General features: G+C 44.2%; 1 protein-coding gene and 1 long non-coding RNA gene across 2 annotated transcripts in view; one reads left to right on the forward strand and one right to left on the reverse strand.

Moving 5' to 3' along the window:
* Positions 1 to 26,734, forward strand: part of LOC140917699 (uncharacterized) — a 32,511-nt gene that overhangs the window by 1,165 nt on the left and 4,612 nt on the right. Inside the window, exon 2 of the long non-coding RNA XR_012160952.1 lies at positions 15,906 to 16,016. This is a non-coding gene — a long non-coding RNA (uncharacterized lncRNA). The remainder of the gene's footprint in view (positions 1 to 15,905; positions 16,017 to 26,734) is intronic.
* Positions 356 to 26,277, reverse strand: LOC140917698 (voltage-gated potassium channel KCNC1-like). Its single transcript, XM_073361011.1, has 5 exons — positions 23,671 to 26,277; positions 13,431 to 13,548; positions 8,614 to 8,661; positions 6,137 to 6,688; positions 356 to 3,873 (listed from the first exon to the last, which is right to left on the reverse strand). Exons 4-5 carry the CDS (start codon positions 6,626 to 6,628, stop codon positions 3,070 to 3,072), a joined length of 1,296 nt encoding a protein of 431 aa, XP_073217112.1. The 5' UTR covers positions 6,629 to 6,688; positions 8,614 to 8,661; positions 13,431 to 13,548; positions 23,671 to 26,277; the 3' UTR covers positions 356 to 3,069.

Consider the following 26,734-nt stretch of genomic DNA (forward strand, 5'->3'; position numbering starts at 1 on the left):
TCCAGATGGTTTTGATAATCAAAAAGGGCTGACTAGCTCCAGGCCCTTAAAGGGGCAGACTACCTTGTTACACCAAGGCTACTCTAACTAACACTAGCCACATACAGAGGTTCAGATTGCTATAATATTGCCCTGATGGCTCCTCTCTCCCCCTGCCAAGCAGAATTGGGATGCAGGGGAGAATCTGATCTTATATTTTATGTGCCTGAGCTTCTGTTTTTCCCTGGGTGGTTTTTTAATATGTGAAATGTTTTGAAGCATATCCTTTTTTCTTTAGAGACAATTAATTCCTTTGTAATTGCATTAATGCAAAAAAAGCAAATAAAGTTTTAATAAAAATAAAGCAGCCTTTAAACTCATGCCCTTTGCAACATAATCACACCGATGAACATACAGTAATAGAAATTTTAATAAAGGTACAGTCTTAATAGGTTTTAAATTCACAGATGGAATAGTATAAAAGACATGTTTTTCTTCAACTAAGCAACATAACTTTTGTTCATCTTTGCTGAAATAGCCACAACATCTGATCTTGTTTCTTTACCTCAACAGAAGCATACAGTATTGGATATTATAAGGAAAAAAATTAGGAATAGATGGCATATAAAGATTACAAAATTAGAAATGTAATCTTTCTAGTTTATAACAATATCTATAGGCAGATAAAATGTAATGAACATTATATTTAATACTGTTTTGTTTATGTTTTGTTTCTTGACAGAATAGTGCTGTTTAACTATTTTTATTAAAAGTAGAGCTTTTCTGGTTACATAAAAATCATGAGATATTGAACAGGTATTGATCCAGTTGACATGGGAAGTGAAATCCTGATCCTGTTGAAGTCAATAGAAATTTTCCATTGATTTCAATGAAGCCAGGATTTCATCCAGGGACACTAAAAGATACAGAGGATTTCTCATATAAAACCAGCCCCACCAGTGGACTAGAACAGATTGCTTTTGCAATTTCAAACAAACTCTTTCCACTAGGATATGCAGCCTCTGGCTGCAGTCCAAGGGAATTGCCATTGGAGGGCTCCCTATTGCACACTGAATGCACCACCAACTTATTGGGCCTGATTCTGATCTCCCACTGTTTTTTTCCTACCCCATTGGCAGTGGGGTGTGTGAGGATCAGAATCAGGTCAAGTGAGTTTTAAAAGGAAAAAAATCACTAAAAATATTGACTGTAAGGACTGCAGATTTTAGATCTGTTCACTAGTTCACACTGGCCTCTATGTGCAGGCAAATCAGACAAAACGTACTACATCCCTTGCTTCTTTAATAAAATATAAGAAGACAGGGCAGAATTCCTTAGGGCCAGATTGCTTCCACCCCCCAGTCAAACTCATGGAGGGAAGGTGTTGTTCCATGGGGGAGTTTGACCCTGCCTAGAAGGAGCTGTGTGTCAGCATCCGACTTTGTGGATTCCCTGCCACCTGCGTTTCCACACACAGATCCTGTGCCAATGGACTCCAGTGAAAAAGTACTATAAGGACTTCCTCTAGTTCAGGGGTCTCAAACACATGGCCCGCGGGCTGCATTTTGCTGTGGTCCGCCAAGCTCCCCGTGCCCCCACCCCAGTTATTTCCTGCGGCTGCCAAGCTCCCCTCCCCTGCCGCCCTGGCAGCGTACCTCGTCCCCGGTCCTCTACCTACCTCCAGGCACTTCCCACCACCAAACAGCTGGTTGGCGGCACTTAGCGGTTTCCAGGAGGGAGGGGGGAGAAGCGGGGAGCCGTGTGCTCAGGGGAGGAGGCGGAGAAGAGGCATGGCAGGGGCGGGGTTTAGGGGAAGGTGTTGGAATAGGGGCAGGGAGGGGGTGGAGTTGGGGTAGGGACTTTGGGGAAGGGTTGGAATGGGGGTGGGGAAGGGGTGGGGAGAGGCGGGACGGGGCCTCATGGAAGGGGTGGAGTGGGGGTGGGGCCAGGGGCAGCAGGGGGGCAGTGTCAATGATGCAGCCCTCGGGCCGATGTATTAGTCTTCATGTGGCCCTCCTAGTAATTTGAGTTTGAGATCCCTGCTCTAGTTGCAGCTGTCCCAGGTCCTTTCCTAAAGGTGGAAGATTCCCCACCACTGGTAACAGGGCTGATGGGAAGATAATGTGCATCCCTACATCTCTTCTCCTCCCAGCCTGCCATAGCCTAATGCAGGCTGCCTCACTGTCCATGCAGTCTTCACCCACTTCCCACACCAGGATTCAGTAAAAGCCTCTTGGTGGCGTCCAGTGCCATGGAGATAATTGACTCTCCCCATTCCATGCAAGGTGAGATCTCACAGGTGAAAGATCCCACTCTGGGAGCAGATGCTCGGCCCAAGATCTGACCCTTAACCTTAGATGTTAGCTACACATTTCTCTCCATAAAGAGGGCATCTATGAAAATGGAGGTGTGACTGTCCCTGTGAGGCACACAGACCCATATCCTCAGCTGGTGTAAATTATCACAGCTCCTTTGAAGGCAATGGAGCTGCACTGATTTACACCAGCTGATTATCAGGCCCAGAGAGTGTGCAGAAGACTGGTGCAAGGGTGTGTGCCTCATACATTTTCCCATTAGGCCCCACTTTGAACTGGCATTACTGGGGTTGAGAGTATTCAGCACATTGCAGATTCTTGGTCTATGCTTCAGTGCAGCCCTTCATCCCCGCTTTCTCTGGGAATCGCTTGTCATAGCTTTGCACAGTGAACAGCATTGTTTTTTCCTGCTGGTGGGGAAAAAAAAAAAATCTTGTGTGATGAAACTGTCCAAAGTGAATTTTCTCATCTTGTTCTGACAAAGGATAGGTAAGATTCCAGTGTTAATTGGGTCACACTGAGTGTTACTGTAGTGCTGTTTGATATAGGGATAGGCCATAAAGAGCATTAGCCACTATAATAGAAAGTTATAACTCAGATCTGGGTACCTGACATTGATTTGAAATATACCAACAGGAGCAAGGGGGCAGACTTAATTAATGTGGCATAGACTTTTCATAGGAGTATGTGTTCTTCCCACAATGTGGTGGAAACAAACCACACTGGAATTAATTCTGAAGGGCCCTGAGGCAGCAATGATCTGAAGTCAATGGCATTATTGCTTTTTGCTCATTTTCAGCTTCTGTTTGGTTATGGCAGTGGCATAATAGCCTTTAAACTTGACCAGGAAAATGGGGATTGGAATGATAATAGTTAACATGCCAAATATTGCAGCAAAGGCTGCCATCACCTGGCCAAAGGTGGTGAGAGGGATGATGTCGCCATAGCCCACAGTGGTTAGTGTGATCAGAGCCCACCAGAAGCAAATGATAATGTCTGTGAAGTGCAAATCCCCCCGGTAAGAAGGATGAACACCTAGCAACTCGCCATAGAAAAAGAGAGAACCAAAGAAGAGGGTTTCAAAGGCCAGGATCATCAGCAGGAAGCAGATCTCTTGGATGATGGACTTGAACGTGTAGGACAGGACTCTCAGGATCAGAGGGGTCTCTATTAGCTTGATTATCTTCAGAAGTTTGAGGAGGTAGACTATGCGGACAAAACCCAGCCAAAGTGCTAGGCTAGGCATTTTCTGAATCTGCTCGGTGGTGAAGAGTTCAATGTAAACTGGGAAGAGGGAGAGGAAATCAGCCACATTCAGAGGATTTCTGAGGAATTTCTTTTTGTCTGGACAGAAGAAAAATCGCATGGAAAACTCAAAAGTGAACCAGAGGACACAGAACAGCTCCAGGTGGAGCAGGTAAGGGGCCTGGTGATAATAAGGCTCATGGATGCTGTGGATCACATCGGAACGGCCGAAAATGGTAAGGTTAGCAGCAAAGTACTCATACTGTGCCTTCGTCTCCTCACAGAAAATGATGACGATTCCAATGATGAACAGCAGAGAAATAATAGCCAGGCACTGCAGAGGGACAGAAAAGTCAAATGTAGGATCAGGTCAGTGTGAGAGTATCACAAAACTTCAAAGCCTCACTTCACATCCAGGATTCTCAGCATCAAACATTACCTTCTCCTAGACTAACTTTTACCCAATTTCTGTCTAGGAATTGATTCACATATTGAAGGTTTCTTTTTCTTTTCCATTCTTACCTGTCCAAGGCCAAGAGGGGGATCTGGGTCAAGGAAAATAATGTGAACTATTAGCATCTGGACTTGTAGAGAAGGGGAGACATCTGACAGCTGGAGCAATATGGACAGATTCACTGAGATTGCCCTAGCACAGGGATCGGGAACCTTTGGGATGCAGCCCGCCAGGGTAAGGCCCCTGGCGGGCCAGGCCGGGCTGGTTTACCTGTCGCATCCGCAGGTTCAGCTGATCGTGGCTCCCACTGGCCGCGGTTCGCTGTCCCAGGCCAATGGGGGCTGCAGGAAGCGGGGGCCAGCACATCCCTCAGCCTGTGCTGCTTCCTGCAGCCCCCATTGGCCTGGAGCGGCAAACCATGGCCAGTGAGAGCTGTGACTGGCCGAACCTGAGGCTGCTGCAGGTAAACAAACCGTCCCGGCCCACCAGCGGATTTCCCTGATGGGCCATGTGCCAAAGGTTGCCGATCCCTGCCCTAGCACAAAGTGCTGGCTCAAGTGACTCAGCTGTTCTAGACAGACTGGAAAATGTCCTCTGCCTTCTCCAAACCTGCAGTTGCTGCCCCAAGTGCCTATTCGGAGAGGAGAGGAGAGGAATTAATGAAATGCACTAAATAACTATTTAACTGTACACAGCACAGTAGCAAATGCGCAGTCCTAGCATGAAGAGCAGTGGGGCACAGCAAAGGGCCACAGCCATGGCACAGCACTAGCAGGGAGACATAACAGCATTTTAGTTACAGAAAATAAAATGAGCTGAGAGTTGACACTTTTTTCCCCTGATAGAACAAGCAGAAATCACCTGAGAGTTAATTAAGCCCCCTGGCCTAAGTGTTTAGCATTAACTCAACCATTACCTGGTTTAACTTCCATTCCAAGGTTTAGAAAAGCAGGTGACCTGGTAGAACCCAAGGTAAAGAAGAATGTTTGAATTTTAGTCACTCCAGTGAACAGACTCTTAACGGACTTCACAGGCTTCCAAATTACATGCCTTGTATTGTTTAATAACAACAGGTAGATAGTAGGTCTAAAGCTGGTCAAACTCTCCTTTACAAATAACAGATTTACACTGGTGTAAATCAGGAGTAATTTTAATGAAGTCAGTGGAGTCAGCTGTAAAACTGGAGTGAGGTCAGAATCAGACCCTATATTAATTGCACATTTATCCTGTTTCTGGTTGGAGAACTTTCATGAACTGATCCTTATTTTCAAAAATATTTGCTGAATGCTTTGGAGGCATAATTTAGAGCCTATGGATCAGTGGTGGGCAACCTGCAGCCCAACAGGGTAAGTTGATTGCGGGCCGCAAGACATGTTGCTGGTGTTGACCGTCCGCAGGCACGGCCCCCTGCAGCTCCCAGTGGCTGCGATTCACCGTTCCTGGCCAATGGGAGCTGTGGGAAGCGGCAGCCAGCACGGCCCGCCGCTTCCCACAGCTCCCACCGCTTCCCACATCTCCCATTGGCCAGGAACGGCAAACTGTGGCCACTGGGAGCTGCGGGGGGCCGTGCCTGCGGACGGTCAATGTCAGCAACGTGTCTCACGGCCTGCATTCAGCATACCCTGATGGGCCGCAGGTTGCCCACCATTGCAGTAGGTTGTTTATGAAATGATCACTTCAATTGTTTATTAATCATGTTGAATAGGGAAGGGGGTCACCTAAGTCACATGGTCTGGTTTCAGCTCCCAAGTGGGATTAGTAAGATTTTATAATATAAAAATAACTCATAGTAAATAGCTCATTTCTAGTATGAATTTTCATTAGTGCTAAAACTCATGAAACCTCTAGGATTCACAAATTGCCCTGGAATACCCAGGCAAATACTTCTGTGTAACGAATAGCAGCATCACCTACCCAAATCAGAGCAAGTTGAACTGCGCACTAAAAATATTGGTGAATCAAGCTGTTATTCTGGGATGTTGTATTTAATTATTCAAGTACTGTATCTGTAAGCAGGACTCTGAACCCGTGCACTAGAGCTGCAAGATCCTAAGCTTTTTCCACTGAGGTTTAAATTCAGCTAACCCCAACAGATTCAGGCTCACGCTGACAAATCTATCTGGTTCTCCACTGGGAGCATTACCTTGGCACTTAAAGAGGAAAAGGGCTTTTCAAAGGTAGACCAGATCTTTGGCTGCCATCTGGCCCTCCAGCTGAAATCCCTTCTTTCCACCTGGACTACGAGGCGCTCGTCATCAGTATGTTCGTTCTCATCCCAAACATTAAATTCCTCCAGCTGGCTGTCTTTGTTGGTCAGCTTCAGCCAACAGCAGGGTGCCAGCTGTGCATCACTTATCTCCCAGAAAGCCAGCTCTTCCTCTAAGACTGATCTGCAGGTGTCTGCAGGACAATGGAGGTGTTTGGTCCTGTAATAGCTCAACACATAGCCAAAGAGCTGAGCACTCCTGTCAAAGAAGAATTCTTTGGTGATAGGGTTATAATCGTATAGTGTGCTGGCATGGGGCTCTGTGAGGCTGCACAGCTTGGTCCCTGGGAAGGTCCGGAGGGTGCTGCAGTACATCTCATGTCTGATTCCTCCAACATTCAGGATGATCTTCTCTTTTGAGCCATCCATCCTTCAGGTGTCAAGTGGTGAGTTCACGTTCTGATTGGCTTCTGTTAATCTCTAGCAAGCCTACAAGAGGGAGAAAGGGTAAGAATGTAAATTAAAACAAAACCCTCAAGGCTGCAAATCTGAAGCAGGGCAGTTTTCCATGTCAAGTCACACCACTCTGTTAAAGCTCATTTTGTAACTTCCCTGAGCACTGGAATTTCCTAGAGAAAGTGTCCGACTCCTCTCACTACTGACATATTCTATTCAATATAGGCTCTTCTACTGAGCTCATCACTCATCTGAATGCCTTCGAATAATGCACTAAGCAACATGACTGTCTGTCACGTGTTGTTTGTTCTCTCATCTTCTCCCTATGGAAGAAGGATATACTGTGGAGTGTCTTGTTTTTGGTAGAGGTTTTTTAATGTAATATAATTTATTTTTTTAATATACATGTTGGCATGTATTTATGTTAGAGAAGGCAAGGTCCCATGTTCCAGAGGAGCAGAGCTTTTGACCACGGTCTTCATCCCAGAGCTTTAGGTGATCTTTTAGACTTCACCTATCCTGCTGGGTGTGGGAGATTTTCTCCTCTCTCCACATTACCTTGATGATCTGGAGTGTCACAAGTGAGATGATATGACTGCATGGCTGTCAACTGGACCATGTTTTCTGGGAGGGGAAGGTAAATGTTCTCTGAGGTTCCCCTTTGTCTCTTCATTCCTCCCCTCTGGACTCATGTTGGGCATAACCATCTGCTCAGCTGTAGGATGCTGTTTCCTCCTGAAGTCTATCAACACGACGCCTGGGTCAGCCTGGAGGGGCTCATGAACAACATGAGGCACTCCCTTCTCCAGGGGCTGAATGTGATGCCTCCATAGCAATCCCAGACCCTGTTGCCCAGGACTCTGTCACTGAGCAGCATGATTCATGTACCATTACTGATAACCCAGTATCAGCTCCATTCTCCAAAGCTTAAAATATGTTGAGCCCAAATGTGTAGAAGCTGTTTCTCAGTTCTGTATTAATGTCATTACAAGAGAAATTTCATGAGTCAACCTCAGTCTCCTGCACCATACAACATGTGGCCATGACAGAGAACTGGGGCATTTCAGAAAGGACCCATGGATATCATGCACACAGACACCTCTGTCATTTCTGACATACTGCACCGCCTTCTATGGCAGTCCTGGGGTATACCTCTCAGTTCTGACCTGTATCACTGCGAGCTGGTCTAGACCTGTCCTCTCTTTCCTTCCCACTCACATATGTGCACCCCACCCATTCATTCCTGTCTGTACTTTATACTATGGTGTGGTCCAGTTGTCACCTTCTTCTGTCTTTGTGGAAAGCACTTGGGCAGAGAAGCACCAGCTCCCTTGTGTGGTACCAAGGAATGGGAGCTCAGCGCCTTTCCACTTGTGACCTACTGGTAATCAAGATTTGAACCTGCAGTCCAGAAGTGAAGGGCTTGGACACTATCACAGTATGTTACTAGGCTCCCCATATAGTGCCCTTTCACCAGAAGGCTTGGTAAGAGAAGGCTGGGGCTAGCTCAGAAGTTCACTAGAAGCATAAATTAATTGCTGTTTGGCTGCCACAGTGACTGCCCTCAACACACATGTGCACACACCAAGGGCCTGATCCAGCTTCCAGTGAAGTCAATGGCAAAACTCCTATTGATTTCAATAGGAGCAGGATTGGGCCCACACAGTACATAGATACACACACTGCTTCGTGCTTGCAGCACATAAACTCAAATACTGCAGCGAGGATATGAGTGACACAGCAAGTTAGACTAACCTTCTCAGAGTTCAAAAAACCTGTTACTGGACCTTTGCGAGAGCATTCTCTTTCCTTTTACAAGCAAGTAGCTGTGTAAAAAGCTGATTTTAAATGTCTTTGCTAAATTCTTATTCATCTGCTTAGGATGCTAGATGCCTCTTGCTCAACAGTACAAATCCCAAGTGAGTAATCAACTAAAAAGCTACATTTCAGAGCCTTACCTTGGAGCTATTGCAGTAGCTTTGTGACCAGAGGAGAGGAGAAGAAGCCTAGGAAGAGACAAGTTCAGTGAAAACAGAATGTTCAGTGGCTGGGCTCCAAGCTTAGGCTCAGGGATGCTAGAAAACAAAACCAACCAATCGAACAGAAAAGATGTTGAACCCCCCCCCCAATCCCCTCCAAGTCTGTCCTATCAGCAATCACGTTTCATCCTCTAAGGAATAATACTCAAACATGTCAACAACTGCCAAGCCAGATGTTCTCCTGGCCACATTATTCTTCCCTCTGCCACCCGCTGTGCTTCTTACAGCCTCAAAGAACAGTGGTATTTTGAAAATATGTAATGCTCAAGCTTCCTGGGCCTAATTTAAAATTAGAATGTTGAGCAACAGAAATGCAGGGAAAATTTGTTCCTTTCCTGACTGTTCCTTACTCAAGTTAAATTAAAAAAAGAGCTGTCACCCTCCTTTCATGTAAAGTGCTTTCCATTCATTTCTAGCTGCAGAGGAAGTAAACTTTTGCACCTGCAAATTTTTAACTTGTTTTGGTCCCTGATTATATTAGGAAAATTTTAGGTATCTAACTGCTGAGACTGTTAAAAGAAAATTCACTGTTCAAGACAGAGTGTTTGAGATGGTCTTTTAATTACTCCTCAAAGTCCGTTTCCAGATTTTCTCTGTCAGACTACCTGTAATACTATTCAAAGGAATTAGAGACAAAAAGGACCTTTCACGTCACCTTTCTCACCCCTGCATTAGGCTATTTCCTAAGAGGGTATGTCTACACTGCAATAAAACACCCACAGATGGCCTGTGACAGCTGACTTGGGCTCACAGGTCTCAGGTTGTGGGGCTATAAAATTGCCTCACGGAGTCCCAGAACATGAGCTCCAGCCGAGCCCAAATGTCTAGACTGCAATTTTATAGCCCTGCAGCCTGAGCCCCGCAAGCTCGAGTCAGCTGACACAGGCCAGCCGCAGGTGTTTTATTTCAGTGTAGACGTACCCTAAGGCTCCAGTCTAGTTTTAAATTACACAAGCACAGAGGCAGATTCAGACCTCATCAGAGAAAGATCTACCAGATATTCCACCTAAGATTGGTTTGTTTCATTTTAACCCACTACACCTAGTTATGCTCCCTAGGGCTCTGCAATCCCTCTCACTTCTTTCTGAAAAGAGGTATTTGTACTTGGACTTTCCAGGCTGATTAATTGGGCCAGTTTTGGTCCCCCAATATGCACCACTCCTGCAGCTAAAGAGGCTGTACAGCTGCACTAGCCAGGCAGCTGAGGATTCCCAGGGTGGCGCACAGCCATCACAGACAGCCCCATGCTACGTGCTTCTAAGCGTTCAGCACAGGGACGTAGCTGGTGGAAGGGGTATGGCAAAGTGTTGCTGTTCCCTGGCTGCCAGAATGGCCCCTTTCTGCTAGTTGTTGTTTTAATTTAAAGCTCTTGGCAATTCCAGGCCCCAGGGCAGAACAGTCACTGGGTGCTCTTCCAGGATGTCCAGGGCTTCCATATGCCTGCCTGGCTGTCTTTGTCACCGCCGGTACCACCCCGTGTGCGCCTAGGAGCCCTGTGGCCTGTCCGGGCGATTTAAAAGGGCCTGGGGCTCCTGGCTGCTGCCGCTGCTACTGCAGCAGTGGTGGTGGCCAGTGCCCCTGGGCTCTTTTACATCTCCCAGGCCCCTGGACAATTGCCCCCTTTCCTCCCCTCCCCCCCGTCGGTAGGCCTGGCTCTTGGCCTCAGGATCATGGAAGCACTAAGTCACGTTTGTCCACCCCCTCACACTCATGCAGTGAGCGAAGCTCGGCCAGACACAATGGTCAGGGCCGTTGTGTGAATACGTTTCCCTCTGCTCCAGATGCCGGGGGAGCGGAGGGGGATGAGTGGCTCCAAGTGAATCATAGATGCTGCTTCACTCCTGTCCCCGTCACAATCACTTCATCACAGACATCAAGTTTGACTCAGTCTTGATTAATCCCTTTTGAGTGTCTATCACCAACCTGTGCCCTCTCAAGTGTTCACCTACGGTGACTCTAGTGCCTTTTGCAACATGGAAACCCTGTAGATACTTAGTTCTTTCCCTGGCTCTTGTATAAATATGGGTGTTAGCTGCTCTACAGGCCTCAGGTCTTTCTCCAGTTCCTTCATGGTGTTATGGTCTGGTGTTAGCTGCTCAATTTTCCCATCTATTCTAAGGTCCTACTTAGTTTCATAGTGGATGGAAGAAATTAAGTCCACAGGCGTTACAGCACCTCCTACAGTACACTTTCACATGAGCACATTAAAACGTTTGCACTCAAAACGTTTGTTACTGAAGCCTAGAGGTATGTTCCAGATGCGAAAAGCCATTGAAATAATAGGAAACAAAATGATACAAGCTGTTACTGGGCTCTGAATAAGGCCCTTTGATAGCAATACAACAAGAGCCTGTGTTTTCCGATCATGGTTAAACACAGATGGAAAGTGCAAATCCAGTTCCAGAGAACAGGGCCCTTTTCCAAGTTTTCTCTTTGTCTGGTATTTTCCGAGAATTTACTTTCCCTGCATGAAGCACTGCAGGAGCTTGGCAGTGACCTTCAAATCTCTTCCCGCATTTCACTTTTCTTTGGGTAATGAATCTCTTGTTTCATTTTGACCTCGATTTATTCAGGCCCAGGGCCTGGCAGATTTGGGAAAGTTATTACTGTAATAAACTTTGCTGTGTTTTCAAAGACCATATTATAACAAAACAGATTCAGATCCACTAGTAGATGAAATGAAGATAGTGAAAGTGACTAGATCCAGCTGCTAACAACATCTGAGCTATTGTTTCCTGTTTTCCAATACCAGATTCTTTATAGCATTTCTCTGTATTTTCTCTCTGATTTAATAAAAACAGCTTTTGTGTATAACAAACCTTTTAGGATGTTTTTCCCATCTGCTCATACTGAGATATATAGGAAAGACCAAACTATGCTCTCAGTCACACCAGTCTAAATCTGGTGTGGCTTAATTTACTTACTGGAGTTACTCTGCATTTACACTGGTATAAACGGGGAAAAGAAACTGGTCCAAAGTAATTTATCATCTGAAAAAGATAGAATAAACTCCCAAAAAGGTTCTTGAAAGAAAGATGATTTATGAGTTGCTGGTGGAGATGATTAGCAATTTATTAAATACAAATGGTGCCTAAGAATACTAAACAAGTATAAGATATGCTGGGGTCCTGAAAGGCTGACAGGAAACAGAGCCACTGGGGATACAAAGCAGTTCACCGGTTCAACTCCATCTCAAGTCAGTAGCAACTGAGGGACATATTCTCTTCTACCAATCTGGCCACTGTTGATGTTCCATAACCTGCTGGCCTAAGTTAGAACATCCCTCTTAGGCTGCTCTAATGTACACCAGGACTGCTTGAGATGAGGGAGCCATCACTGGCCCCTGACACCTCCTCCAGCCTTCAGCACAGGAAAGAATGTGACCCTGAAAGTCATTTGCCTGTTTGAAATGAGTTAGGGGTCAGACATATCCATCCAGTTCCTAAGCAACAGGTGTCTGCATCATAGAAACAACAATCACAACTGGCAATAACTGATTTCCTTGTTCTCAGTAGAGAAGGTAAGGAGCAAAACAGCCAGAGACTGAACTCCCTACTCACCCCTAGAAGCAGTGCCTCCTCACCAAGGAAGAGGCACATTGCTAGAGGGAGCTTGCACAACTGATGCTTATACTGTTCCTCTTCTGAGGATAAAGAGGGAGACTGGAGTCTCTGGGGCTTTCAAACTAGCACTTTTCACCAGAGCTTAATTCACTTAAAAGAATAAAAGAGAAACAGATGAGAAATCCTAAGTGCTTTAGAACATGGTGACCTAACTCTGCTTTGTAGTGAGGAGAAGAAAGAGAGAGAGATGGCCTCAATCATTGCTGCCAGAGAGTGATGTAATTGTTAGGACAACAGGCAGGACTAGGTTTATTGGTGTTAGGATATGAACCATCTGCAGAACACACAACAACTGAAGTCTTCATTTCCAGAAGTGACACCCTTTGTGGGGCACACATTCCAGAGTCAGAGCTCAAGCCACATCCTCTCTCTTGAATATGGGGATTTATCCCTCCTGAATATAAGTCGTAGGGACACTGTAGGCACAGGAAAAACTCAGCCCTATGCCTAGATCTCTTTCAGGATCTTCCCTCAGGGCAGTTTTAGTCTTGAAACATAAAATATAGGCAAAACATCATTCTTTCCTCCTCAGGGCTGAAAGGAGAACATACCCTTCTCGTCCAGTTCCTGCTTCGGAACCTACTGCAGAAACCCATCTCCCTCCAGTTGAACTCTCTCAGCCCTTTATAGGGATCACTGGACCCCTTCCTAGCTGGGTCTGACACTCAAACGGGGCTGGCTGGTGGCCCTAGGCCCTTAAAGGGGCAGACCATCCTGTTACACATGCATAGTGCATATATCATCTGCCAAGCACTAGCAAACAAACCGATCTTCAAAGGTGAGTATTAAGATGACTTGAAAAGTAACTGAAAGATGGCAACAGTAAAGCTGTTTCCTCTTTTGAATACATTGTGCACTCCATACTGCCTCATAATAGTCCAGCTAGAAGCTTAGCCAGCCCAATTCTTAGGTTGTGTGTGTTCTTGATAAGACCAAATGGAGCAATCCCTATGGTTCTTGGTATATGGAATTAGAAAGGTCCTATGAAGGAGAAAGGGGATTACGCTATATTATCTACACCCTAAAGCCTGAAAGTGAGTTTGAGCTATAGTACACTTCATGCTACCAACCCTCAAATCACTGTTCAATACTAAGATGACAAGAATCACTTACAAGGCACTTCCAGATACACTGCAAATCATAGTCCCAGATGATGCTGTGGAGCATTTGTCTCCGCTGAATTCACTGTAGAAAGTTGATGCTCTGGAAGAGGGTGAATTTTCACTGCTGTCTGCAAGACAAGATGAAACGGGCATGGTTTCCACAATGAGAGAGAAATGGTATTTGAGGATATCAAACTGTTAACTAGTGATCAAAATGCAATTAACATGAATAACTGTAAGGTGTCAAGAATCATCCCGTTTCCACCATTTTCTCTCATTCAAACTTGAGGAAGTAGGTTTTGGAGGCCATACGGGTTCCTCTTATTCTACAATATATTTAAACTTCACCCATTTTTAAAATGGGAAAAGAAACCAAACCAGGGAGAGGTGAACTGATATGCTAGCATCAGAGCTGTGATTAGAATTCAGGACTTCCTGGTCTCTAACTCCAGGCATGACTCACTAGACCACAGACACTTGGAAGTATTCTATTACTATGTACAAAATTGCGCTCAAGATAAAAATGACAGATAAATGAGCCTAGCTGAACTAAAGCACATGGATGAAATACAGTGATAAGGACACTTCTATGCATTCAGCAAAATAGAAATATATTCTCCATCCACTTGATCTCTTATGCCTGGTCTGCACTACAAAGTTTTGTTGGCTGAAGTTGCATTTTGTCACTGCAGGTTTGCATACATCCTCACCCAAAATTGGTTCAGTTGGTGAAACCCCGAATTACACAAGTCCATAACCAACATACTTCTGCTTGCAAAATATCACCATGGACAATGTTACCTATTTTGGTAAAAAACAGTCCATCAGCAACAGTCTCACTATGCCCTACTTCCCTCAACAGTGACCACTCTAGTCACTGTTTTGAACACCACTGCCCAGGGGGCACTGTGACCAGAAGCCCACCCCTCCCCCTCTTTAAAATCCCCAGCATATTTTGGAAATGCCTCTTTTCCTGGGAGCCCTCGTGTGCGAGCACACCTGTAAGTGTCACTGAATATCCCATTAGAGCAGTGTTTCTCAACTTTTGTACTGGTGACCCCTTGAATATAGCAAGCCTCTGAATGCAATCTCCCCACCCTCCTTATAAATTAAAAACACTTTTAAATGTATTTAATACCATCATTAATGCTGGAGGCAAAGCGGGGTTTGGGGTGACAGCTCATGACCCCCCATGTAATAACCTCGTGACCCCCTGAGGGGTCCCAGCCCCCAGTTTGAGAATCCCTGCATTAGAGTAAATAGGAATGCCGAGTTTAAATTCCCCCACTGTTCATATTTTGCATACCTCTGTCATGTCATCTCAGGTGGGACTTCCAACAGCGCATAAGTGAATTAGGCACCTAATTCCCATTGAAATTCAACAGAAGTCAATGGGGTACGTAATCCACTTAGGTGTTTTTTAATATCACACTCCTCTCCAAAGTAAATAATCCCAGTCTCTTCAGTCTTTCTTCATATAGAAGTCTCTATATGCCTCCAATAATTTATCTTCATTCTCTAAACTCCTTCTACAGAGCCAGAGGTTTGAAGTCTGGCTAGGGTATTGTTGTGCTTCACAGCATCCAGTTGTACGGGAGTTTACAATAAACATATCGTCAGCTGGATGTCTCTGCTAAAGTGATCAGCAGGAACCAGCAGGATCCAGAGTTAACAATTTATTGAGATGAAAAGAGCCACTCACACCGTTCAGAGCTATTCTTTCAGGCTGACTGCAGACTCAGGCAGACTGTACTGCATTTACACTTGGATCACATGGGGGTGATTTTTTTCACACTTATAGGGGCTAGCGATTTACCTTTTAAACTAATATTCTTCTGTGCAGTTCCATAATGATGGATGCATTTTGCAGCCAACTTCTCAGCCACGGAATAAGTGGAGCACTCTAGGGATGGAGTAGATGAACTCTTGTAGGACTTTTCCATCTCTAACATCTCTGATTCTATAAGCAGCAGCCATGACCCATCTAGTGAGGGGGATAAATCATGTTGACAGCCTCATATCATGGTGGTGTATAAATTAAGTCTGCTAGGGACCTCACTAGATAATATGTCCGCAGCATATGAAATACCAGTGAAAGGATTTTTATAAAACCAGTAATTGCGAGGCATCAGTGTCCCACTCTCAAGGCATGTTTCACCAGTAAAGTTTATTTCAATATTGTAATGTTTATTGTGTGATACAATGCAGGAGAACTTTGTGGAGTGGAGTTTCTCCAGCACCAGACAGCACTAGAACTAGCTGTCTCGTCCAGTTTCCAGGGACAATTTATTTAGATTAAGCTAAATTCATTCAGTCTCTCTACAGAAGAGGTTGTTATTTTTCTAATAATCCAAATGGGAAAGGGTGGCCATACTGAAGGGAATAACTCCCTTTGTTGTACCTGGCCAGGATTTTCACTGCATATACCCTATTTCAGTTCATACCATTTTAACTGACTGATTTCTATAAATTATTTCCCTTGTAGGGTTGTGTTGCTGCTAAATTCCTTCAGCTCCATGAGAACCATCAGATACGTGACAAGAGGCTGTGAGGCCCATTCCAGAAGCAATACCATAAAAAAGACCATGCCTGACATGTATGTATGTATGGGCCCTGATGGCCAATCTCTCTCCTACTGTCTAATGCACACAGAATTTCTTTGTTCTGCTCCCTGATCTCCTTCCAGAAAACTCTTTGTTACCAAACTCCTCACCAAACCACATGAGTGTCTTGCTGGCCCTTCCAAGTCCCTACCTGATCCACCCCACTCACTCTGCTCTGCTAAGAGGTCAGTCTCTCTATCCCAATCTGTGCACAACCCCCTCTTGGCCTTTCTCTTGAGCCACCATAGGATCAGTCTGCCATATTATCATCATGTTCAAACATAATGTCAATAATAATGCAGAAACGGCAGAAGTATTAAGCACTTACTACATGGAAACAAATATTTGATAATGGGCTGGCCAATGTAGCAGCTAAAGGTATAACAAGATCCCGTGGGTGGAAGCCGAAGCTAGACAGATTCACGCTGGAAAGGTGGTGTACATTTTTCACAGTGAGGGTAATTAACCGTTCGGAAAATTTACCCATGTACATTTTTTTGTGGTAGATTCTCCATCACTGGCAATTTATAAATCAAGATTGGATGTTTAAATTACCAAAAATAAATAAATAAATAAATAAATAAATAAATAAAAATTACACTAGTTCAAAGAGGAATTATTTTGGGGATTTCTATGGCCTGTCTTATACAGGAATTTAGTCCAGAGGATCACAATAATTTCTTCTGGCCTTGGAATCTATGAAAATGGGTAATATCCATTGCATTGGTTGATTTAGGGTTGAACCTTTTAACACCAGGTTTCAACCCTGAATTCAAATTGAGAATTAATCCCAATTTCTATGTTAATGACACGCTCTACTCTGTGCTCCTGAAAAAAAATCCAATATTCCATATTTAGTTCAGGGAGCTTTGCAGCATCTTTCCACTCCAAGTGGGCATGATCAGCCAAACATCTAAGTGAGATCAACTGCCCCCCACGGTTACCCCAGAAAACAGAATGTAGGTACTCCCCAGCCCCTGAGTAGCTACCTAGTGTCCTCTCCCAGGTTTACCAAAGGCTCCCTCAAACCCAATCTGTTCTCATCAGGTGTGGGTCTCCAGCGTGCCCAAGAAAATACTAGAGGATGCAGGCCTCTGATGAATGATTGACACAAGTATCTTTTCCAAAACAAAGCACCCTTTCTTGGTGCAAACACAAATTCCTCATACAATAACAAGCTAAGAATTCCCTTACTGATGTTATAAAACACAAATCCTTAATAACAAGCTAAAGAGCACCCAAACTGCAATAACACACAGTTAAGGTGGCTGCTCATTGCTTCTGTCCTTGAAGCTTCAATATTCTTAGGTTTCAGAGTAACAGCCGTGTTAGTCTGTATTCGCAAAAAGAAAAGGAGTACTTGTGGCACCTTAGAGACTAACCAATTTATTATGCTCTAATAAATTGGTTAGTCTCTAAGGTGCCACAAGTACTCCTTTTCAATATTCTTAGTAAACAATGCAGCATGGTAGTTCAGCAGACCTGGAGTTTACTAATAAAGGAAGACCACAAACAGGGTTCAGTGGTGAAGGCACTTGGCCAGATTTATTGTCAATGAAGCATGGTCCTACCTCCCTGGATCAATGTCTACAGTTACACTAACCTATGTCTGCTCATTACAATGGACTTAGCTCAGTCAGCGGCGGGACTTTCCTTAGCCCCCCTCAGCTGGACAAAAGGGTTAAGGCGAAGTACCCTGACACTTATAGGCTGAAGCAAACAACAGGAAAACACAATTTAAACACCCTCTTACATATTTCATGACATGTTACCTCCCCTTGTTCCTGATATCTTGGACAAAACATCCCTATTCATTATTTTGTCAAACCATCTTATCTTGTATTAGATTGGAATGTATCTGTACTAGCTAAAATATATTTATGTAAATATCTAATAAACTAGCAACAACTGTGCCAAGTTCATGTACTGGACAATGAACTTGTAAACATCTACTTTGCTACATGGCCTGACTTTGGTTCATAGCCTCTGGTTCAGGCTTCAAATCGTGCACCAGGCGTAGTGCTTCAGACTCTATCTACTACATTCCCCTGCTTTTTGTCTTTTTATGGGGAGGATGTTTACCCATCATCACAGAAAAGCACAATGCATGGACTGAAAATGACCCAGTGAGCTACACACGGTTTCTTGGTCCTTTTGCTTTACCCATCCATACATTCATGTCCATAGGCGTGCGCACGGGGTGTGCCCAGGCACATCCTAATGCCCTGAGCTCCGGCTGGGAAGGCTGCTCCTCCCCTGCTGGAGGCTCGGGGTGGGGGAGGAGGAAGAGGAGGAGGCTGCAGCAGTTGCAGGCAGTTACATCGCTGCTGCGCTGCTGGCCCCAGCGGCGCGCGGTGAGTGGAATCGGCCCGGGGCCCAGCCCCCACAATATTTGGGGCCAGGTGTCCTTCCCTGGCCCCACCTGTCCCCTGTTGCTGCTCCCACACACCTCTAGAGCACAGAGTCCCTGCATCTGCCGCAGGGTCCTAGTGCCCCCCATCTCCACTGCCAGGGCACTGACTGAGCCTGCCCTTCCACCTCAGACCCTTCCCTTTTCTGGCGGGACCCTCCAACTCCACCCCCCACCCACAGTCACCGCTCCTGCCCCATGCAGGACAAGGAGGCAGCCCCATCCCTCACCCCCAGTGAGGCTACAGTCAGGGGCAACAGCAGGGGAGGAGGCGCATGCAGCACCCACCGGCACCCACCACGGGGGAGGCGAGGGAGATTCCTGGACCTGAGAGGGGCCCTAGGAGCACATGCAGTGACAGTGGTGGGGGTGAGTGTGCTGCTGGGGGGGCTCCTCCCCCAGAGCTTGCTGCTGCCGGTGGGGAGAGGGCTGGGGGGAGTCCTCCTCTCTGGCCCCTGTCCTGGAGCAGCCTGCCTGCACCCCAAACTCATCCCCAGCCCTGCCCCACCCCAGAGCCCACACCCTCACCCCTCTGAGCTTTCACCCCCCACACCCTCAACCCTCTACCCTAGCCCTGAGCCCCTCCAACACCCAAACCCCTCATCTCCAGCCCCAGCCAGAGACCTCATCCCCCGCACCCTAACCCTCTGCCCCAGCCCTGAGCCTAACACCCCACCCCACCATCCCCAGACAGAGCCCTCACCCCCTACACCCCTACTCTTGCCCTGAGCCCCTCCCAAACCCCTCATCTGCAGCCACACCCCACAGCCCTCACCCCTCACCTCTGCACCCCCTCCCATCCCCAAACTCCCTCCCAGAGCCTGCACCCCAATCCCCTGCCCCAGCCTAGGGCCTGCACTCCAGACCTCCCCCACCCAAACTCCCTCCCAGAGCCTTGGGCAGGTGAGGGGTGGAGTTTGTTGGGGTGGAGTTTGGGTAGGGGCAGGTTCTGGGCACCACCAAAATTTCTACAAACCTGCCACCCCTGGTGACGGGGTCCCCCCTGCCCACCCTCGCAGGGTGTATTTGTTGCCTGAACAAACTTCCCCAGCAGCTGCACAAAGTTGTAATTGCGTCACACAGCGAACCCCACGCTGCTACCGTGACCTCCCATGGCCGCCCTCCCACCCGGGCCTGCACAGCCAATCGCCGCCTCCCCAGCACTACACGTCCGTCATAGCACACTTCCACCGCTGGGCTCCAGCTTGTTTGGCGCTCTTTGCGCCCGCCCCGTAAGTGCCATCGTGTCATTGGTCAAGGGGATATCCAGGGGGTGTGTCATAACCATACAGCTAAGGGTAGCCTAGAATTCCTCCTTACCTGCAAGGGATTAAGAAGCTCAAATAACCTGGTTGGCACCTGACCAAAGGGACTAATGGGGAAAGAAGATACTTTCAAATCTTGTGGGGAGGGGGAGGCTGTGTGGTGTATTCTCTGGAGAAAGCAGAGAAGCATCAGGTCAAAAAAACTCCTTCTCTTATAAACCATCCTGTACAAGTCTCTGATATTACAAAAAGAGTAAGTAAATAAGGCAAGGCGCGATAGATTACCTTTTGTTTTCAACTTGTGAATTTTCCCTTTGCTAGAAGGAGGTTTATCCCGGTTTTTTGTAACTTTAAAGTTTTGCCTAGAGGGGAATCCTCTGTGTTTTGAATATGAGTACCCTGTAAAGTATTTACCACCCTGATTTTACAGAGGTGATTATTTTACCCTTTCTTTAAATAAAATCCTTCTTTTAAGAACCTGACTGATTTTTCCATTGTTCCAAGACCCAGACGTTTGGGTCTTTGATCATTTTGTAACCAATTGGTTAGGATATTATTCTCAAGCCTCCCCAGGAAAGGGGGTGTAAGGGCTTGGGGTGATTGCTGGAGGAAGAGGAACTCCAAGTGGTCCTTTTCCCTGGTTCTTTGTTAAAATCAGTTTGTGGTGGCAGCGTTACTTAAGTCCAAGGTACAAGGGAGAATTTGTGCCTGGGGAGTTTTTAACCTAAGCTGGTAGAATAAGTTTAGGGGTCTTTCATGCGGGTCCCCACGTCTGTACCCTAGAGTTCAGAGTGGGGAGGGAACCCTGACAGGGTGGGATTTGGTGAGCACTCTGTTCTGAGCAGCGGTGTGGTAAGGGGCCCAGGCCAGACTGGGGGGGTTGGATACGGGCCAGAGGGTCTCGGGGGCAGTCAGGGGATGGGGAACGGGGGCGTTGGACAGGGCGCAGGAGTTTATTTATACAAGTGGTAAGTTACATACTGCAGTGCTACACTGAGTTGGTCAGAGTCAAATGCAGTGGGGGTGGATGCAGGGTAGATTACAGTGCCAAAACTAAACAGAAACCTTCTCCCTTTATGTACATTACACATCTCATTGCCTTTACTATACATCCACTGACTGATTCTGCTCGCTCTTTACCTTATCTCTACATTCTTTGTCCCTTATTATCTATTTCATAGTAAATAGTTCTCTGTTTTCCCTCTTATCTTAGTTGGCCTTGACATTCTGTCTTCTTGGCCTACTGACCTATTTACTTATCTTAATTTAGCACATTCTGTTTTCAACCTATTACTTTATTTTCTTCTTTGACCCTAGCTTCCAAAAAATTAGGTCTCCCTCCAGGTGTTAATTACTCATTTTGGGCCAGGCATTAGCTACATTCCTCTGCTTCTGTCATTCTTTTTATATCAGCATTTGTTTCATTTGCATTATATTCCTGTCTTTCTGTGCTTTCTTTTTCAAGTTTATTACCCAGCTGCACATTTCCAAGACCACAGTGGTGGTAATCATTTGAACCACCATTAATATTAGGCTTAAAGTACGAAGCAGGGGTGCAAGCAATATCATCCCCAATTGCTTGTTACTCAGCAATTAGTTGGGCAATGGGCACCAATTGCTCTATTTTCCTTTTTAAACTTGCCCTAATGAGTTGGTTATGGTAGTTACTATGTAACTTGCATAAGCTGTACAAATAATTTCTTTACCAATTTGTTTTTTCCTTGCCTTTATATTGTTTGCTGCAATTAGTTTGTTACAGTTTAGCAATATTATACACATTATAAATGAGGTACTGTTTTGTTAGTAGCCAGGCCCTTATCCATGAATTACAGGTTCAAAAACAGTTTCCACTGCCTGGTGGTCAAAATAATTAATGTTTTGTTTTATATATATATGCACTCATATACAAACATATTTTTCATATTACCCTTATTTTAAATAGGTCCCCACATTCAAATAATCTTGAAATATACTCAGTCATTGTATCTAGATTTTGGAGTCTGCTATTTGAAAGATACCAGACTGAGGATTAGTCTTTTGCCCAGCCCGATTCTCATGCACATTCCTGATAAGATGCTAGTATATCAGTTAAAAGAGAAGTATGCACCAATGATACAGCTGCTTTTACAGAGTAACCAAATTCATCCATATTTCAGTGATTAAGATTTAAAACCACAGGCGAATAAAATGAACTTACTTTGCTTAATAATATCCATTTCTAAACAACAATTAGACCTGGCCCAGCTTGTGGTTTCTATAATGTCTCTGTAGACAATTGCGTACTTAATTGTCCATATATAGTAGACTGAAATTAGTTGACCAGTATGTTATATACAAAGCACTTTGTTTTTCTTTTCCTGATACCCAGGGGCTTCTTCACTGTACACTGATATCTTCTGGTGTCTTTGGGATCCACTCTTAACAACTTGAGTTGGTTAACACGATAAGGTTTTTGCTTGTTTGTTTTACATTTCTCTTGTTTTCAATAGCCCAAATTTGATACACACATTAACTTAGTTTGTTTACATTGTAATAGGGACCAAGTACTCTATAAAACAAAGTATGCTTTTGTGCAGACTTTCCCGTTTTTTTAGCACAAATGTAACTGCTTCAAATGCTTTTGCAGTTTTTGAAGACATTCATTTTTACTTCCTTAAAATGTACATTAATTTTTTATACTATAGTGCATAACTGCTAAAATAGATGCTCGCAATACACCACACAGAAGATTGTTCTCCCCTGCCAAGCACTCCGTTTTAGCAGAAGAGTTGATAACAGAATTTTTATCCAAACTTTCTAGAGTTAATTTGCTTGTCGCACCAATTCCACTTTTGTTAACTATTTAGAAGCACAAACTTTAACAACTACTTCCCTTTAACATAACATAGAAGAAAAGAGTATAAACATTAAACCAAACTGAATTTTAAATGCAGGTCTATGCAAACACTTTGAGGGTACTAAACTTTTATGACACTGGGAAACCTGTTGAAATTGTTTGGTTAGTGTTAACATTTTGCAACATAACCAGACATAGTATATGGTTTTTTATATTTTTTACCATTTTTCTATAACATTCTTTTAACTATATTTTAATATTTAATAAAGGCGCAATCAAGTTTATAAAATAACAAACAAGAAACTGACATTTTGCTACTATTACCTTTACATTAATATTGCTGTTTCCCCTTACATTTTCCTTTAAATAAAAAGCCTGTGATTAATAAAAGAGAATTCTTTTTGTTTGCAATTGTATTATTTATTGAGGCAAAAATATATGTACATATATTTATAACTGAGGCCTTTTTGAGCTTTGCAAAAAAAACCCAATTAATTGGTGGTATGATGGTTACACTTCAACCATAATATTAAAATAGTGTGGTAACATATTAAAAAAGTATAAAATCGACTTTTGTTGCAACAAAATAAAAACAAAAAAGTAGCCACGTGACACACACACACACACACACACACACACACACACACACACACACACACCATACAATGCAGGACAAAATACATAACATACAGGACAAACTTACAATTAAAAACAAATGGCACCAGAATTACAATCATAACTACAAGATAAGGCACTAAGAGCTCAAAATTATTAAAACAATGCATTTTAAAAAGGCAGACAAACAAAATAATTAAACATTTAAATAAGCAAGTTATCTTTTTATTAAAAACTTTTAATAAGGACTGATAAAAATCCATATTAAATTATTTCCCCTTTGCTGCATTAATTTAGTAACTTAAGTCATTTTCCATTACTTTATATTACTTTTATTGTAAAAATGCTATTAAATGGAAATAAGAAAAGCCCATATTTCTTATTAGTTAGTGGTTCGGATTAGAAGTAAAGTTAACATTTCTGTTGCTTGGCAACCGTATCTTCAAGAAAGTTAGGAGTATTTCCAGCTGTTACATTCCTGAAAGGTTAAAATAATTAATTCATTGGGCTTAAACATTTACCTTATTTTCTCTTTGTTTCTTGATTTGTTTTATTTTTAGTTGCTTCATCTTTTTAGCAATAGAGTTTTCTGTAATAAGTAAAACTTTTAACTTTTAAAACAAAAACAAAGCAGAAGTGAGGAGAGGCGGGAGGAGGAGGGGTGCGAGCAGCCTTGGAAGGGAGGGAAACCTGAGTCAAAAAAAATTAACTCTGTTAAATTATCTTAAAGTACAGGCAACAACAGCAAATTTAGCAAACTGAGAGAGGATATAATGGAAAACTTAACCAGTATGTAAAAATTTGAGAAAGAAGGTTATGTTATTAGCTTTGAGGGAGGAGTGGGGCTTCATGGATCAAAGCAGTTGGGAACCTGTGCCCATGGTTTTTATCCTGGCCCTGAGAGGAGAGTGGGTGTGTTAATTTTTGCACAGGAACCCGGGGGGGGGGGATTTAACCAGGGCCACAGGGTGGCTAATATGCAGGAGCCCACAACCCGAGGGGGGAGGAAGTGGAAGGGGGCATTGGGGGGGTTACCTATACTGGGGAGAAGCGTTGCACTCCCTGTCATGGTGGTAGGTTGGCTGGCACAGGTCCATGATGCAGTCAGTCAGTGCCTCCCTGCGGGCCTCTCCCTCTTCCCAGGGTGGGGAGTCAGGGCCTGGCCCTGTCACCCCTACCGGCCGCGCTCTGAGGTCCCACAGCAGGGCAGGCAGACCGGCCTAGAGATCCTTCCAGACATGTCAAGACTCACTCATTGGGTGTGATACTCACTCATTAGCATGTTATCTCATACTCATATTCCTGAGCTTATCTCACTTGTTCTAAAGCTGCTTTCCAAGCTTGTGTACTGTGGTAACCATGAAGACTACATGTGTGTTGGTACCATGCCACCCTTACTTCTGCACTGCTGCTGGTGGCAGTACTGCCTTCAGAGCTGGGTGCCCAGCCAGCAGCCACCATTCTCTCCTCTCTGTCTTCAGAACTGGACAGCCGGAGAGCAGCGGCTTCTGGCCAGGATTCCAGCTCTGAAGGCAACGATGCCGCCAGCAGCAGCTGAGAAGTCAGGGTGTCAATGCCATGCCATATCACCCATACTTCTGCATAATATTTGACCTTTGTGCTGGGAAGGGTGGCTAGGGGATTGGGGAGGGGGACTAAAGCAAATTTTAGGGTGACTATAGCTCCCGCAAACCTCCCCTAGCTCCGCCTCTGGTATCGCTGGGAGCAGTCCTGTAGCCATCAAAGAGAAAAAGATGTAACTCATCATCTGGAAAGTAAAATACACCACACAAATAGCAGAGCAGTGTCTTCACAGATGCAGGTTTCAGAGTAGCAGCTGTGTTAGTCTGTATCCGCAAAAAGAAAAGGAGTACTTGTGGCACCTTAGAGACTAACTAATTTATTTGAGTATAAGCTTTCGTGAGCTACAGCTCACTTCATCAGATGCACCACTAACAAGTTTCTGCAGAGGGAAGATCCTTGTGTTTACATGATAGATGGTGTGCTTTCTACTTTTGTGAGGAAACTGCTAGGAAAGTTTACTCACATGCAAATGATCAAAAATATGCTGTCTCACTTACAGATGTAGACTTTGTTAATTCGGACAATCAGCTTCCAGACACGTCTGTTTGTAGGCTTGGTCACAAAACAGGTTGGAAGTTGGAAGAGCAGGGGGATATTACTCCTCTTGAAAAACAGAAGTTCTTCTGTGCAGCCAGAGCATTCGAGTGTAGCCAAGTATACATGTGAGAAGCTACCTTTGAATGATGAAATGTTAAAGATGGCAGCATTTGTAAACTTTGATAGTAAGGAAAACTGCACTTTTGAAAAGACACATTGAGCACTTTGCTGACAGATACCAGTACGTGTTCAATCTCTCCACAACTGAGATAGGGAGGTTCAAGAGGAGTTGGTTCATTACCAGTTAATGCAGAAATCAGATATCACTCAGTGTGTACAGTTGAGGCAGCACTACAAACTGACAGAGACAACACTGCTGTGCCATACAAGGTGGACACTATGTGGGCATATCTTAGCAATGTCAAAAGCCCTTTTTCAAAGTTCCTATTACTGTCCAGGATTGCCAGGCTTGTCTTAGTTTTACCTCATTCAAATGCAGGAGAGCGTTCAGTCTTGTTCAAAAGAATAGGACACTATTCAGACCTTGGACTAGGGGGGAAAACACTGTCCTCTATTATCCAAGGGGTTGTCTTCACTACTGGGATAAGTCAACCTAAATTACGCTATTCCAGCTACGTTATTCACATAGTTGGATTTGATGTAGCTTAGGTCGACTCACCCCAGTGTCTTCACTGCGCTGCATCAAAGGGAGATGCTCTCTGCTTGACTTACCTTACTCTTCTCGGGGAGCTGGAGTACCGGAATCCACTGGAGGGCGCTCTGCGGTTGATTTAATGGGTCTTCACTAGACCCACTAAATCAACACCTGCTGCATCTATTGTTGAGCCCCAAGTGAAACTGGCAAATTCTGAAACATGTTTCAAGCATGAGCCACCAATTTTTTTTATAAACACAGCAAAGGGGGCCACTTGGCAATACAATAAAGCATGCGAATAAAATGTGAAACCCAATTAGATATTAAAAGAAATGTGGAATCTGAATCCTTTATCTATGGTTTGTTAGCTTCTAATTAACTAATTCAATTTAATTATTTTATTTTTACATTCATATAATGTATTGTTCAGTTGTGTTATTAATCATTTAATTTTATTTTGCATTTATTTATTTTGGAATCTGATTATTTTAGTTTGCTGTAAATGTAATCTGAACAATAATATACAAACCAAATAATATTTGTGACGTAAAGTGTTTTTCAAATGGATGATAACTATGACAAGGTGCTATGCAAAATAAACATATTGATAAAAGTTCCTTTTTTGTTAGGTTTATATAAAAACATTAAAAAAAATTTCTCTTGTTCTGTCCACTGACTGTGTCCCTAAACCAGGGGTTATTAACTCTAAGGGGTCTCCAACCATCCAGGTTTTTGTTTCAACCAGAAAATAATTTTTATTAAAAATTCCTTGGTTTGCCTTGCATATAGAATTCTCACATGCCCTAGAC

Source organism: Lepidochelys kempii, chromosome 9, assembly GCF_965140265.1.
Source record: "Lepidochelys kempii isolate rLepKem1 chromosome 9, rLepKem1.hap2, whole genome shotgun sequence".
Lineage (NCBI taxonomy): Eukaryota > Metazoa > Chordata > Testudines > Cheloniidae > Lepidochelys > Lepidochelys kempii.